The 17,170-nt window shown below is 30.5% G+C and overlaps 2 protein-coding genes across 2 annotated transcripts in view; one reads left to right on the top strand and one right to left on the bottom strand.

Moving 5' to 3' along the window:
• LOC143249602 (MAP kinase-interacting serine/threonine-protein kinase 1-like) overlaps positions 1 to 6,464 on the top strand; it is a 21,161-nt gene extending 14,697 nt beyond the window's left edge. Inside the window, exons 6-11 of the mRNA XM_076499736.1 lie at positions 415 to 519; positions 804 to 859; positions 1,097 to 1,293; positions 1,647 to 1,737; positions 2,662 to 2,870; positions 4,449 to 6,464. Of these exons, the coding sequence (XP_076355851.1) occupies positions 415 to 519; positions 804 to 859; positions 1,097 to 1,293; positions 1,647 to 1,737; positions 2,662 to 2,870; positions 4,449 to 4,722 (932 nt within the window). The 3' untranslated portion in view covers positions 4,723 to 6,464. The remainder of the gene's footprint in view (positions 1 to 414; positions 520 to 803; positions 860 to 1,096; positions 1,294 to 1,646; positions 1,738 to 2,661; positions 2,871 to 4,448) is intronic.
• LOC143249603 (uncharacterized) lies at positions 6,442 to 17,170 on the bottom strand. The gene is made up of 6 exons (XM_076499737.1): positions 16,837 to 17,170; positions 15,109 to 15,495; positions 13,419 to 13,558; positions 9,743 to 9,982; positions 8,606 to 8,761; positions 6,442 to 7,060 (listed from the first exon to the last, which is right to left on the bottom strand). Exons 1-6 carry the CDS (start codon positions 17,168 to 17,170, stop codon positions 6,935 to 6,937), a joined length of 1,383 nt encoding a protein of 460 aa, XP_076355852.1. The 3' UTR covers positions 6,442 to 6,934.

The following is a 17,170-nucleotide window of genomic DNA, read 5'->3' as shown; positions in this document are numbered from 1 at the left end:
GAATAATAGATTATAAAAAGTTTAGAGATGAGGATCTTAAAAATGTGAAATAGCTATTACTTTGTTGAGATTAGCAATCAGAGTAAAGCCTTTTTTATACTTCTTTTGTGTGCTTCAGAAGAAAATATATCTCAAATTTGCTCTTATTTTATCATATAAATCTTTTACACACTCTGTAGATATGAAAGTTTGTATTTTATTTTGTTCTAATTTTTCTGTGCACTTGTAACTAAAATGTAGTTTAAACAAACTCTAAAGTTAAGATGTGCTCTGCTGGTACTGCAGTACGTGTAGAAGGTTTTGTCTTCATTATCCTTTTTTGAGGGAATGTATCTTTAAACATAAAATGATTAGTTGTATCAATAACATAGAATCCTCTAATCTACTAATATAATTTGGTTTTCTTTTACTTAGGCCCACTTTTAGCTCATATTGAGAAACGGGTCCATTTCACTGAGCATGAAGCTAGTATTATTATCAGGGATGTTACTGAAGCTTTGAAGTTTTTACACAAAAAAGGTGCAGTTTTTAAGATTTGACTTGAATGTGAAATACTTTTTACTAATTTGTTTTTTGTAACTTAAGTGTTAATTTCTTTACTAATTTGTTTTTTAATCATTTTATAACCTTATTTTGATGTGGAACTTAATTTTGTGTTAATTTGAATGTGTGATTGGTTTTCAATGTTATTTTTAATTTAACTTTCACTGTGATATGTCTTGAATGGGCCTTACCTAAATATGCCACTGATGCTTCCTTTGTAATTGTTGACTGAAATGAAGTTATTTTTATTGACTTTGCAGGCATAGCACACAGAGATCTAAAGCCGGAGAATATTTTGTGCTTCAGTGAAGATCAAGTTAGTAGTTTTTCAAATTTTTTGCACAAAAATGCATGAACTTTAGGTATATATGAATTATAAGTAGTTTATTTTGATATATTGTTACATTATAAAGCTGTTCAATATTTTTGAAGATTTGTTCATCAAACATATTTCATTTGAGATTCATCTTATTTAATCCTTGTTATCTTGATTTAATAAATTATAATTTTATACTAAAAGAAATGTCAGCTAAAGGATTTTTGGCTTTGTCAGGTGTATCCAGTCAAAATTTGTGATTTTGACTTAAGTAGTGGAATCATCTTTGGTAGCACAACTCCAGTCAGCACTCCTGAGCTCCTGACTCCAGTTGGCTCGGCTGAATTTATGGCGCCAGAAGTAGTGGAAGCCTTTACTGGTGAGGCCACCACGTACGACAAACGTTGTGATTTGTGGAGCCTTGGTGTGATCATGTAAGTTTTCTTCTTTTTCTTTGGTCTTAGTTGTGCTTGTACATATTTCTAATAAGGAATTTAAGCTTGATTAAAAAAAAAAAAAAAAAGATAAATAAAAAAAATGTTAGTGAAATGTTGATTGTGTTGAAGTGCTTTTGTGTAAGTCGTATATTAGTTAACCAGGACATTTAAATTGCCATATTTTGTAAATTTATGAAATTGCAATTATCCATGTGGTTTTTTTTATGTGCAAAACTGGTATAAAATTTAGAATTGCCAATTGTGTTGTCTTCATGCAAAAATAAGTTAATTGATTTTTTTTGATTTTTTTTTTTTTGAAAGATAAATTTATTTTAATATATTTTATTTAGGTACATATTATTGTGTGGCTATCCTCCTTTTTATGGACGTTGTGGGAATGATTGTGGATGGGAACATGGTGAATTTTGTGAAGCTTGTCAGGTAGATAAAATATTTCCATCTTTCATTTTATCTAAAACTGGAAATTTTGTTTTTTACCTGATTTAAATGTATTTATAATTACATTTATTTAAAAGGAACATATCTGTATTTTTTCTAAAATGTATTATAAATTTTACTAAAAGTATGCTTACATTAAAAAAAAAACATTTTCATGATTTGCAGTATGAAACTGGCATTTTAATATTTACATTTTAATTTGGTTTACCCTAACTGATGACACGTACTTATTATAACCAGAATACCCCCCCTTCCCATGGCATAGTGGAATGTTGGCAGACTTAGTGTTAGAAATTAGGTTTTGATATCTGTGGTGGACAGAGTATAGATAACCCATTTTGTAGCTTTGTTCTTAACCTCAAATAAACAAAAGAAATAACATGGCTGTAATAAAGAAAAAAATGTATTTTCAAATGCTTAAGTAAATATTACACGTTACTTTCATATATAAAAGGGCTATTGTGCCACACTATAGCAATGCTAAAGTAAACTACTGCAGACTCTCTGCATTATGTAGCAATAGGTATTTAATATGCATGTAGCAATGTCCGAGACTTGGAAAATTAAGAGGATCACAGCGATAGTACAATGTATATTTGTTTTTATATACAGAAGTGAACAGTTCTGTATATTAACAATGGGAAATTTTAAAATTTTCAAAATCCATATTGAAAGTTGCAACTGGGATGAAGTGAAGGATTTTTTATTTTTGATATCCTAATTTTTACATTTCATTAGAGTGGTGTTAAATTTATTGAAGTAAATATCATCTTCTTACAAATTCTTACTTTCTTACTCAAATTTTTTTTAATGGAATACTAGACTGTGTTGCATGAATATTTTGAATGATGTTTTGATTCTGTTGAATAAATTGTTCAAAGATGATTTTTCTCATGTTACTTGTAGGATATGCTGTTCACATGCATTCAGGAAGGAATGTATGATTTTTGTGAAAGAGAATGGTCTTCAATTTCTGAGGAAGCTAAGGATTTAATACGCCATTTGCTAGTGAAGGATGTTAGCCAGCGTTATACTGCAGAGACTGTATTGAATCATCCGTGGGTAAAACGTGGTGGATCACCAAACTTTTTGAACACACCATATGTTCTGAGAACGTAAGTTACAAGAATATTGTGTTGTTTTAAACTTTTTAATAAACATTTATAGCTACTTTACTCAGTATTAACCTTTTTCTAGCTTTGTATCTCTGGTTTTTACAAGAACAACATGGCATTAAGTTTCAAATAATTATCTATCTCCTCAAACTTCATTAGTAATGCTAAGATTGATTGTTTGTTTTTTAATTAAAATTCTTTTGGATAAAGTGTTTTAAAAAGAAATAAAACTGCTAGTTCTAATTCTTGATTTTAACATCTTTTTTTAATTATTAATGAGGTATGGAAAAGTTACTTTTCCTGTCTGCAGATACAATTTGTCAGTGGATGAAGTTTTAATCTGGGAATCTGTTAAGTTGAGGCTTATTTTGTAGGTCATATAGTTTGTAAACAGCAAATATTTGAATTTTATAATGTCAAACTGTAAAATTTAACTAACTGCATGCCATTTTTTTCTCACAATTTTCACGTTTTTTAAACTCATCTGAACAGTATGGTTATGACTTTTTATGATGTTTTTTTTTTCTCAGTCTTGAAGCTCCATGTCTTCCTTATATTGTTACACCAAACTTAAGTTCTAAACCTTCTGGCTGCATTTTTAAGTATCTCAAAACTGTGATTTTTTACTTTTTTCTTGTAAGTTAGTAATGGTCTTATATTATTTACATGTTATGGGAAGGTAATAATGTAGCCTAATGAGTTTCCCTTGAGGTTTATTTTACAGAAGTAATTACTTTACAGCCTGGAGGCCATCATGAACATTAGCTTAGTATTTGTTCATTGGGTAGAGATTGTGACAGACAACTGTTTTTTGTTGGTTTTTTTAATACATGTAAGTAAATTAGTAAAAGGAGGAGGATATAGATAGTAGTTGCCTTGCTTTATTTTATACACAAAACCTTATTAGTTTTAATGCTTTAGATAATTTATTGCAGTTTCTTTGAAAGTAATCTAGATTGTGTCTTGTATGAGCTCACTCTAATATATATATGAAAACTGGCTTTTAGGTCAGTCTTAATGGTGTTGTAGATATGTGTTATAGATCTTAATTGTGCTTGTTAGTCATTAAAAAATCTAAAATATGACTTCATAGTTATCATACCATATGTGTGAAGTGATTAAGAAGTTGACACACACACAAAAGTTGTAATGGTTTTTAAGAGAGACCAAAAGAAGAGCACCTTTGATTAGTTTAATATTTTTCTTCAGAAGAATAGTGAGCTATTTAAAAGTGCTCGAGTTTTGGATCTCTTTTAGAAAACAACTTCTTTGGAGTGTTCATGTTTCAGATGTGGTGGCTTAAATTTTATTAATTAAATTTCATTAATGCAAGTCAAAGCTGGATGCCACTGGGCTTTAAGGGGATAAGTCATATGTAAAAATGGCTGGTATGGATAGAGAAAGCTCTATGTAGAGGAGCGAACACATAGAGCTTTCTCTACCCATACCAGCTGATTTTATATATATTTCTCTACAAGTGGATTTTCTCGTCATCACAGATTAAGGGGATAAGGTCTTTTGTCAATCTGCCTTATCTTGATTTTGCTTTGAAAAAATAAATTTTATGTATTTTTTTAGGAACAAAAGTGCACGAGACCTAGCAGCTTTTACAGAAAGTGCTAATGCCATGAAACGGATGGTGGTGCACCATGTCACTTTCAGTATGGAAATGATTAGACCACCATGTTGGGAAGATGATGAAAATTTCATTGAATCTTCATCTCCAGCAATGGGCGAGTCTCCACCACCTCATATCTTTGAACTGTCACCTCCAAATGATTCAAAATTAGCCCAACGCCGTTTACGAAACTTGAGTCTAAGACAAGCTGTGGAATCGGTTATTGTGAGTTGATTTGGTTTCAACTTTTTTTCTGCCTGGATGTACATGGTAAATTGTTTAGTTTGATCATCATTAAGTCATTCTGTGGTATTACTTTTCTTTAACAGGAGCTTTTAATTTTAATATTTACAACAGAAAGCTTTTAAGTAGAGAAATGTTTTGTATAAAATGTTTAGTTTTTACTGGTAATATAGCTGCTCCTTTACTGTGTGTTTCTTAGCAATTGTACTTTTAACTATTTGAAAACAGATTATTGTAATACCAATAGTTCATAGTTATTGTCCAGTACAACTAGCTCACACATTATATTCCTGGACAATTATGATAATTTTTATCAAGTATAAGTGTGTCAAAATGTCAGTCTTGAACTAAAACATGTTAAAGTAAATAAGTTGCTACCTGTAAAAATTTCAAATACACGTTTTCTTCTTATCATACTGTTACAAAAGCCTTTTACATAAGAGACTGAGAAGTGTTTTTACTTTCCTAATAAAGTTACAAAATGGGGTGAAATTGTTTGTTTCTACTTAACTTAAGAGAAATATCATGCTCCTTGGTTACAATGTGGGAAGCTTTTTCGATGCTATAAATGCTTGACACATAGAATTTTTTTGTGGGCTTTTAACCTCTGAAATTTCTAGACAGACAACATAGTTAGTGATACATTATCTCCAAATACTTAGAGGAATTGTATTTTTTTCCAGCTTTTTCATTAACAACTATTCAATGTAATGTATGTAACTATTTTATTTCATTTTCTTTCTAAACATGGTTGTAGCAAGACTGATTTTCCTTAAAAGGTAAAAAAAAAAAAAAACCTTTCTGCATATTATTAGATTCTGTAACTATCTGTTCCTGGGATGTTTAAAAATTAATTATTTCAATATACTTTACAGAAGATCTGGCAACTTTTCTCTTGGCTGTTTTTGTTTGAAAACCAAAATGACAGCTGACAATGCATAAATAGCTATATGAGTTACCTTTTCACAGAAGTTTCATTAGTTTCCAAAACATTGTGACAGTTTACACTTTCATTTTAAAGTTTAAGTTCAAATATGAATTACTGGGATTCTAAGATTTTGATATTACAGTCACTGCAATTAAAATTTAATATTTAAATTAATTTTTATGAATGCAACTATATTTTAATGTTTCACAACTTTTAATTTAGTTTCAGTGTTTTCCTAAAAAGTGCTACTTTAGTACAGATGAAATGTTTCTCATCTTTATCATTCCTTGACTTTATGTTAATAAAAGTAATGTTACATAGAAATGTGGTTTATTTGGTTCAGTATTTGGACAAGTAAAAAATAAACATACAATACAACTGTGGTGAAATTTTGGAAGTTTAGGCTAGTAATGACACTTTGGGAAAATTCTGTCCAGTCTGAAAGAAACATCTTGTAAAACTGATTTCACCTAGCTTGGTGTTTGTTTAGTACTATCAATAATGTATCTGTATGCTAAAAATGCTTTACAGAGAGACTAATGAATTGTATTTTGGTTTGTGAAGAGACTGATTGAATTATTGGGAATTTTGGCTTTGGATGATTAGTTTTTTTCTAATTTTGTGAGAATTATTACAACTAATGTAGCCTATTACAGTTCTGGAACATGTTTACAACTAAAGAAAAATTTTTAGCAAAGGAAATAACATGGTTGTTAAAATGTGATATATATTACACACAGAAATTTGGATGCATTAGTGTACATCAGCAGGAAAAAGAGAAATAAAACATGATAATTTTATTCTATGCTGAGCCTTCACTTATGTATCAAAACATACATAAGATACATTCCTACCCACATGATACACATAATTAACTAATTACTTAAAATGTTGTTATACAAATTAATGATCTAGATTACAAATTAATTATAAGTTATAGCATTTGAAATCCACATTAACTTACTGAAATAATATATAAATATTTTGTATATTTTGTTATGAAAGTAACAGTTGCTCAACTAGTTTATGGAATGTTACTCATTTTTTAAGCCAATCAAATTTATATTCAAATTCTATTACATTTGTAAATTAAACAGCCTGATTGATAAAAACATTTCCATTACCACTACTTCTTGCAATCTTCCTAATAATAATAATAATAAAGCAACATTAAACAACTACTTTCATAGTTGAACCAAAATACATTTTAGTTAGTGATAATCAGAGGATAATATAAATGATGATTTTTTCATTAAACACATTTGATAAATCAGTCTATGATGTTTGAGAGATTGAATGTTGCACATCATTCTGCCAACACTGCTTTTGCTTTAGTATTTCTCGTTCACTACCTGGACCTAACCTCCATGTAAACTTCTTCCAGTTATTCACACCACGCCACTTGTAAAATAAAAAAAAAAACACATTAAGATATTTATAATAACAATATCCTATAATGACACCATTTTAATAATTAACTAGCTATGCCTGCTGAAAAAATTTGTCTAATTGGTTTCCAAGTTACATAACTAATTTTTTACAGGCAGAATGTCACTTCAAAATACATGTACTTTCTCAAATAAATTAGAGTAAATTTATTACTTAATATCATTTCTGAATGGGGGAAAAAATTTGTTTCTGTGTTAATCTAAAACAGTACAAAACTAGAAAAAGATAATTCAACCTGTGGCAACAATAACCAATTAACATTTGTAAGTAGTAATGTTTGATATTAAAGCACATGCTATTTCTTTTTAAAGCAAAAGTTCTTGTTTATACAGTACTACTTTATCTTGATAAATGGTTCATGTTAAAAAGAATTATCCAAAGGTATATAAAGATAAGCCTTTCCAATGGAAATTAACTTTCTAATTCTCTATCTGTGTATTCTCAGAATTTTTACTGATTTTTTTTTTCCAATACAAATTACATATTCTGATCATTAGATAAGGTAGGTAATGCCCATGAAGCAGTTTGGAATTTCTTCAGTATGCTTTAACAGGCTACTTTTATTGTGATACATGCCAATATTTTATTTAGAACACTTAATTTACTATAAATACCTTCACCAGTGTTTAAATTACTTGATCATTTTGTTTCATTTAGTAAAAGTATGATAATTCTGGAATTAAATTGGTAAACAAATGCACAATTTATGCAAAAAGAAAATTCCACAGCAAACAGTCAAGTGGTCGTGTTATTCATGTTTAATATATTAAGTCATTTGAGAACCTTTTCATCATAACTTGAAAGTAAATTAATAATAAATTTATCATGTACATATGCTAAATTATGGAGAACAAGCAAATTTCCTTTCTACAGTTTGTGAAGGTTGAATACTAACATACTGTTGTATTGTCAGAAAACACCAACAGGCAATATATTTACACACTGATGAAGGCAACTGTGTGATAGAAATTAAATACTATTATAAAAGACATGACAATGCATTTATACTTATGAGGACACAATTACAAACTGGGGGTGGGGACAAGACCAAGCTACAAATGCAATATCCTGCTCTTTCCTCCTCTTGGGCAGGATAAGTGCAGTTTATGGTAAAGTGGGTGGTATTTTTGGTAGATTATTTGTTTGCCAGACTGGAAAAGTTTTAAAAGCTGGAGGGGCTAATCCTTCCTAATGCTCAAAAAGGTTTAGTCTTTATTTTGAATAAGATAATTTCTTCCTTAGAGCTGCTCAATGTGATGTGTTATGACCCTAATATTTTGTTAAATAGCATCTGATTCAGTTCTCTATCAAAGTAAATAAAGCATATTAGTTTGAAATCTTTATCTTAACGAAAATATCAAATGGATTCTATAAACAGTTAACATTTGTTAAGTCTAAGTCTTAAGTATGTTTGGTGATATTAATGTTCAAGACTTCTCACAAGTTTCATGCTTTTGCATTATTCATAACAAGTAAGTTAACCTGATGAAAACTTACCCAAAAAGGTAGCCATACTTGATACCAAATTCTAAAATTTATCATCATTGGATCATAGCCATGTGTAAATTTGTAACACATGGATGGGTAGATATTTAAGTAGGCTTTCAAGAAATAATTGAATGTGATATCAGCATCCATCCCTGCTTTAACACACTAAAACACAACAGATAGACAGGAATTTTACTATAAATAGATATTAACACTATATCCAAAATATGTATTTTATTCAATAATATTTATTCTTGGAATGCAATTTGTATTAAAATGACTAAAAAGAAAAATGCAAATTTCAATGAAGAAAAGATAACATAAAGGCTTAACCTATTCATCACTTCTGTTGCAGTATTTTTCTTGAAACTATTAGTGATCAGTAAAGAACTATATATCAAAATCAAACAAAAAAAAGTAATTAAAGTTGGCATACATCCATCCATTTTCAAACAATTCTGAATTAGTCACAGATCTTCAATTTGACTGATTTGGGCAAATTATAATTTTATTGTCTTTAATTTAACAAATGCATTTATTTATTTTCCAGTTAGTATATCTTTTTTAATTATATGAAACACTTTACCTATTTATAAATGATATAGCCTAATTTCTAAACTGAAACCATTTTCACTAAATATGCAATTATTGATTACAATATAAGAAAATTAACTTAAATTTTTTTCCCATATGACTCTCACTGTTTAAAATGTAGTAGAATTATATGAAAGAAAAATAGAAATAACATTGAAGTAAAATATTTTCATTGCGATGTTTCATGAGCAGTCATCATCTAACAAATGAATTTTAATAACAAGTAATTACTGCAATTGTTTCCCAAACAATTTCAGAGTGATTAACACTATAAGATTACTTTTGTAATTAAAATATACAACTACCTATTACACTCCATGTGTACTAAGATACCCTAAAGTATTAAAAACAGTCTTAACAAAAAGCATTTAATATGTTAAAGATATTATTTCATTATGAAAACATAAAAATGTGATTATTATATGAACTGTAAATATGATAAACGTAATTATATGATTAAAATTATATTTGCTAATGGAGAACTGCATTTCAACATCACATCTATATACTGATATTTCAAATAATGTGAATTAATAGTGACAGTGAACTTACCAAAATTTGAGCAGAAGCATAGCCACCCACACCAAGTAGTGCCTGAGGTTTGAATACATAATTGTGATTATTACAGTTCACTGTAATGCCAAGTTGTGGCTTCACTGTAAATCCTAGGTTTATTCGTATCACGATTATATTTAGTTGATATATAGACATGTACTGTGACTTGTAAAGGCTGAATGTTTTGTTGAAACATAAATCATGTGTTTCCTCTTTCTTTAGCTGTTTACCTAAAATCTAAAGAAAAGAAAGATTCAGTTATTAGTTGTTAATTTTTTTCAAGGCTGTAATGCCACAAAGATATAATGTTCTATCTTTGCATTACACAAATAAACTTTTACAGTATCATGTTAATGCTATATACTGTAATGTATTTCAGTAATTAGCATAACTGAACATACTGAAATATGGAGCCTGTAGATTGTTTTTAAAATAATCAATACAAGTCATAAGTGAGAAAGATTTAACAATGTATTAATTATATTTGTATACTGAATTTATTGCAATGCTATAAAGGTTAACTGCAGCCATCCTATATTTTGAACTGACCAGAGTGAAGGCAGAAAATTAGTAACACAAATCATACTAAAGTATTGACTATCACTCATAACACAACCCATACTTTATAGTGCAGAGGAATAATTTATGTCAATTCACACCCAAAAATATATGAAAAAAAATCTTCACCTTCACAAAACTTATCTAGCATGGAATAAATTAATGACTCAATCCAACAGAAAAGATGCCTAGGAGGCCTCTGAATCTGGAAGGAACATAAGAACATAGCAAGAACAGGGGAAATAAAAACTTTGTAGTAACTGGAAAAAAAATGGAAGATATGAAAGAGGGTTGCCTGGTATCCAGAAAGTGAGGAGAATGAAACTTCATGGTCAAAGAGACAGGAGGTGTCCTACAACCCAAGTCACAGATGGTTTATCAGCAGGAAATCCTCTGACAACTTACCAAAATGGAAACATTCCACCTGCACTGGTACACTTACTTGGAAATGGACAAATGGAAGTAGCAAACTGGGAGGCAACACTATGTCTGAATACAAATTTTCATGCCGAAAAAAACTAGGCACGAAGATACAGGTAAAGTGGGTTGTAGAGTGGAGGAATGAGGTTCACACAACAGTGAGGGAAACAGTGGAATATGAACAGCAGATGGTAAAAGAAGTAGACATTGGAGCCTCAGAAATCAAAGTTGTGCTGGTCAATGGAGTGCAAACAGGAGGACTGAACAAGGAGTAGAGTGTACCAGAGAAATTACCCAGTGAAGCAATCAGATGGAAAGGTACAGATAATGGTATGTGTGACACCAATCCCAGGTAAAGGTATCAACAGCCACAGCCTGTAGATGTGGAAAAGTAACCAAAATAGGGGAAACTGTGTACCAAGTTTCATGATAAATGTATCCAATTAGGTAGAACTCCATAAAAGGCAAAGATTCCTGAAGATGAATGGATTGAAGGACCATTTCATGGGTAAGATTGGGCACAGGCATGAAAGGTGATCTGTGACTGGATTGAAAGCACCTGGCACACGATATGCAATAAGATGAATGTTATGTATATGGACTAACTATTAAAGACCTAATATCCAAAAACATGGAACTCTGAATTGGATATCTCTTTTGTGGTTTACAAGAGCCACTACTATAGAGCTGCATGAATGAACCACCATCAAACAATAGACAAGAGAAAGAAAGTGATGTAATATCCAACAAATCACTAGAAGGTAGAAAAAATCAATATACAAGACAGTGTCTGCAACAGTCAAATTTTTTCGGTGATTGACCCAAGCCTTTTGTCCTTGAAGGGAAGCACATGTGAACAGATGTGGAACTAGACATGGGAGAGGGGAGGAATTGGCACATCTGCTGACTTGTAGGTTTAATCCAGCCACCACTGTAGCTTGTCAATCAAGGAAGAAGGAAGGTAAATGGTGGCAAGAGAGGATCTCATACAAGGTTCCATTATACATGAAGTTTCTACTGCCAGGATCTCACCTGGGCATGACTGAGAGGGATCCAAATGATTAAGGAGAACCACATCCTAAAAGCAAGAAAACATTGTGAGTTGCAAGTGACCAAGCCTATTGGACATGGTGAACTAAAAGGTCCACAGAATGAAGACACAAAGAAAATTTTAGAGTGTGATTGATGTTGGTATTGAAGGTTTCCAGATGCACAAGGATAGGGCAGGTTGAAGGAAGGACCCCTCTAATTTAATTAAACACCCCACCCCTACAGAAAAGAGATGGTGAAAGTGGTTGACTCCTGCTAGGAGTGAGGTAAAAGGAGCCATTCATTCTTGTAATAATGGAAGACGAGGTGAAAAGCAAACAGGAACAAAAGAATAAAAACTTGAGACAGAAAATCTAAGAAAACCAAATTAGTCCTAGGAGAATTCCTAGGCTGGAAACAGAAATGCTTGGTAAATTAGAGGCAGGAAAAGATGAAGAAAGTTCTCATTAATCAGAAAAGGCTCAGTAGTTTCAGTAGGAGCCATGGTGAAGTCTGGGGAGAAAGGCTGGACCCCATAAAATTCAATCTCCCAATGCACAAAAGCTGATAAATTTATCTTGGGGAACCTACACCTGAAGCCCTCGAAAAACACTTGTCACTGTTGCAACCCCTAAAGAGGTAAAGTTAACTTCAGAATATATTGCACAGAAAAGATTCACAAAACTCGAGAGAAAAAAAAATTGACTATAATCAACTGATAAATTCGAAAAACATTTTGATTGAACAAATCAAATGAAGTTTAAAATAAACCACTTTATGAGGAAAACAAAGTCAAACATGCAGCAATACATAAATAAACATATCCATGCTGAGCTGCTAGTGGTTAATAGAAGATGTATGATAATTTGCATCAAAGACAGGATGGAATGTACTAATTCCAACAAGGGGGAGCATAAGGCTTGTGGTATGTGTAAAGAAAAACATTCACATACAGAGGGCAGCACTGAATAAGAATAGCTAATCTTGTGAGTGGAGGTATATACCATATAGGAACTTTAGTAGAAAATTAAAATCACAGTCAGTATTCTTCTTCACAGAAGTCAAGGTTAGATTTAAAAAAAGAAACCTACAACTTGAAATTAGATACTTGCTCCATTATAAATTATTTACATGAAATATTGGTGGGAACTCTGATATTGTATTTCATTTTTAGTTCCAGTTTGTGAACAGAAACAAAACTGTGAAGAAAGGAGGAGTGATCTGATACTTACATAACAACATAGGCTGTTTATCTTAATTATAATACATTTTTACTGTAAAACATGTTTATCCAATGTATCACATAAAACAAACTGAAAGTAAGTTCAACATTTGAACAAGTACTTTTTAGTGAAACTTTCATTATTTTTACAAGTAAGCTTAAAAGTAGAATTCAAGCCCTATCTGTCTTTATATTTACCAAACATCTAAAGTGATAGCAAAAAATGTTATTTACAATTAAGCACAAGGCTATAAAATGGTTTGTCTGTGCTGTACCCACCACTGGTATTAAAACCTGGCTTTTACAATTATAAGTCAATAGACTTACTGCTGAGCCACTAGGGGTGTGTGTCTGTGTTGAAAAAAATAAGGCACTTTTTGATAAAAAATAACTCTTCCATAATAATATAGTTTTCTGCTAGAATCATTATTGAAAAACACTTACCTTCAACATGAACTTTGAGTTTTCATTAGTTAGACTGAACATTGCTGATCCAATTTCAAATTTTTTAGAAAGAAATTTTCCTTGTCCAGCAATTTTGGCAAATAACTTGTATTTAGGTAATGTGGCACCCACAAAGTAACCTATTGATGATTAAGTTATTGTCCAAGTCATCACTTGTATAATAAGATATCATTAATAAAAGAAATACTAAACAAAAATATATTATTTTTGAAATTTTGAGATGAAGAGTTAAATTACATGCTACAAAACTTTTAAAACTAGTAAAGAATGGAAGGCTGTTATGTTTTTATTATTGAACACGAAGTTAGATGATGTGCTAGCTATGCTATGCCTAACATTAGTATTGAAACCCAGTTTTTGGTGTTATAAGTCCTCAGACTTACTGATGAGCTAACAGGAAGAAAAAAGTTGTTAAGCTGCAAAATATAATGGCACATGAACTTCATAGTACATTCCATAAATCTCAGCAATGTTTAAACTTGACAATACATAATTTACATTCTCATATTTATTTCACACTTTTGATACTAAAGAATTAGAAAAACTTGCAGTGGCTTTGTATCTCATATTCTCACGGACTTTTTATCTTTTTCAATAAGCTTCTAACTAGACATGAATGTAAACACTTATTACTAATATTGTTTTTCAGTATAGTTGATAAGGAATTTTCCTTTTAAGCTTTCTCAACATTTTTCTAATCAAATTATACTTTTAGTTCAGTGAAGCAAACTGTCAAAATGACTAAAGTAATTTAGTTATTTTACACTTCATGTACAGTTTGCATTTATCTCTAGTGTTGGTTAGTGCTTAAAAAAATAACAATTAAATGTGCAAAGGGTTGCTCTAATGAACTGACTGTATTTCAAAAGTAATGTTGACTATAATTATATTTATTATGTGCATCTACACAAAATATGCCAAATATTTACTCAAAATTACAATCATGAGAAATCCGATATGCTGCAAATGTATTTGTTATCGAGAACTGCCAACGTTAGTCTGACTCAGACCTTGTTAAGGCAGAGTGCAATGCGATATTCATATGAAGAATAAAATTAATTTTATCCATCATACAGTTTAAATATTGTATTTACATACCTTCCACAGCCTCCAAAATGCATATTCACAATTTGTTTCAGTATATTTATACACCACATCTGGAATTTACTCTTTTCTACCATAAACTGTCACTAAATTATCATTGTAGGATAAAACGAATAGCTGATAACTCTGACATCAAATACATAATACCACAGAGAAGGATACTGTTTATCATCAGAATATGCATATAGGGTTAAAAAAATAATAGATAAAAAAGTGCTTTTGATGTTATTTATTTTGATAAAAATAAACAGAACATGATTTTTTTTCAGTTGCTATGAAGCTAAATGTTTTTCATTTTGTATTAAGTTTCATGTGCCTTTCAGAGATATATTTGGCACATATAACCACATTTTAGAGATCTGGAAAATACAGGAATCAACATCTTGAGGCCTTATAATCTCAGGCTTTGTGGACTATGCTCTGCAAAGAATTAGAAAAAAACATCAACACAAATGATTATCTATCCTTCCTCATTCTGTCCAACAGTTTGATTTTTTTCACACTGAGTTGATATCACAGATACAGATTATATGTTATATATATAGTTAATTAACTAATACATTACCTGCATAAAATCTTCCATAGATTTCACTGTTCCCTAATTGCTGATAAGCAAGACAATGTTTTTTGTTGCTATATAGGTTATTATCATTTTCAAATTCATTCTTGCTTTGAATTATTTCATAATCTTTACTGAAATTCCATGAATGACAGTTCTTGGAGGTCCATCTCTTTTGTCTATTACTCATACTGCTAGTGAATTGAAATTCTTTTTCATTCACCTGAAAAATGATTTCTTTAGCTTGTTGAGCAGACTTAATTTCCAAATAATCATATATTTCCTCCAGAAGAGATGGACAGTTTACATAACTTTCTGATGCATTTAACAGAATGAATCCAAGGTATTCATCCAAGTACGTAAAGGTTTTTCTTGCTTCAGACTTCAAGCGACCTGAGCCATAAAAAAAAGTTGCCAAAAATACAACGAAAAATATGATATATCATTCAAAGTTTCAAATTAAGACACAGAGCTGTCTTCCACATTTTTGTTTTGATATCTCAGCTAATTCTATCATGTTACCTAGGTTAAATAATAACATTAATAAAATAATTAGTATGCTCAAGACCTCTTGAGTCTATCACAAATGTTTAGGGTTACAATTTAATAATTATTCTACTATATATATATATATATAAAGTGGCATCTTAATCTATATTATTGAAAATTCAAGTATTTTAGTAAAATAATTAAAAGCATCTGACTCCACATGATCACCGAATTGAAAATAACAGATAAGCAATATTTATCAATATTTCCTAATTTTAGATTATACATACATTCATATATACACTATTTAACTAAAAGTCATAAGATGCACCTGTAAATACTGGGAGTACTCTAGTTTATCATACCTCATGTGCTTGCAGTTTTCAGGTAATTATAAAATTCTAAATGAGAGTGGCTCATTCCAGCTTCATAGTATCATGAGTATAAGGAAGAAGTTAATTATTAATGGTTACCACATGATGAACACTTCTGTTACAAGAATTATAACAAACATGATAAGCACTACAAATCAACTGTGAGTAGAATGTTATAGTGAAGTGGAAAAAATGAAGTGGCTTACTGATCTTGGTCACTAAAGTCAAAGTTCAGAAAGTCAATAACAAAAGATATTTTAATCTTCAGGAGCTTACAGAAACATAATATACTAATGCTTTGAAAGTAGGTAAGACATTCCATTCCATTAAAAATCTACAAATGAGCAACTGCATTAAGACCCTGATCACTCCACTTGTATGGACTTGGTCCAATCATTGTGATTAAAGGTCACATGAATTTTGGTGTTTTTAACGACAAAGCTATCTCTGTGTTGATTTAATAGAGTGCTCGCTTACATTATATACAAGGCATTTTCTTAATGCACTTATTATAACATATACAGGATCAACAACATATCCAGTTTGAACAGGATGTAGTTTTTGTAAGTTGTTAATGAATTTGGTAGAGTATGTCTCATGGTATCAGTATATATACAACCAAATTGTTTATGTCACATACCACTCTACATCTTGTCACTACAAACACACAGCTACATAAAACTGTTGAATGGTTGAAATTCCTTTTAAAGATAAAAAATTCCAAAATTTTTCTTTACATTTTACAAAAAGACATTATCACTTAATCCTAGTTTGTCTAATACATTAAAGTATTTATTTTATTTCGTGCAATCTATATCTTCTTTAAAATTGCACGTTCAAGTTTTTAATACACAATCATGTCAAAACATACCATACAGACGATTGTCGTGGACAGATGATAACTGTTGACTAATAATTTTTAAGATTGTCTGCTGCACCTCACAGTCTTCATTTATGAATACTTGAAGCAACCATTCTTGTACTTCTTCCATGTGACTTAAGAAATGAAGTGCCTCTACAGTTAACACTTTATACATAAATTGTTTGGGGCATTTCTTTGCAAATGTTATGACATCAGAAATCATTATAGGATTGGCCCAGTTTCCAATGGACTTAAATACGTGTGTCATTTTGTCTGAAAACTGACATGAATCAGTAGATATTTCTTTTAGTTCTTGTTGTAAGATCAACTTCATTTCGTTCAT

Source organism: Tachypleus tridentatus, chromosome 4 (assembly GCF_004210375.1).
Source record: "Tachypleus tridentatus isolate NWPU-2018 chromosome 4, ASM421037v1, whole genome shotgun sequence".
NCBI classification, from domain to species: Eukaryota; Metazoa; Arthropoda; class Merostomata; order Xiphosura; family Limulidae; genus Tachypleus; species Tachypleus tridentatus.
This window is presented reverse-complemented; position numbering and strand designations above follow the sequence as displayed.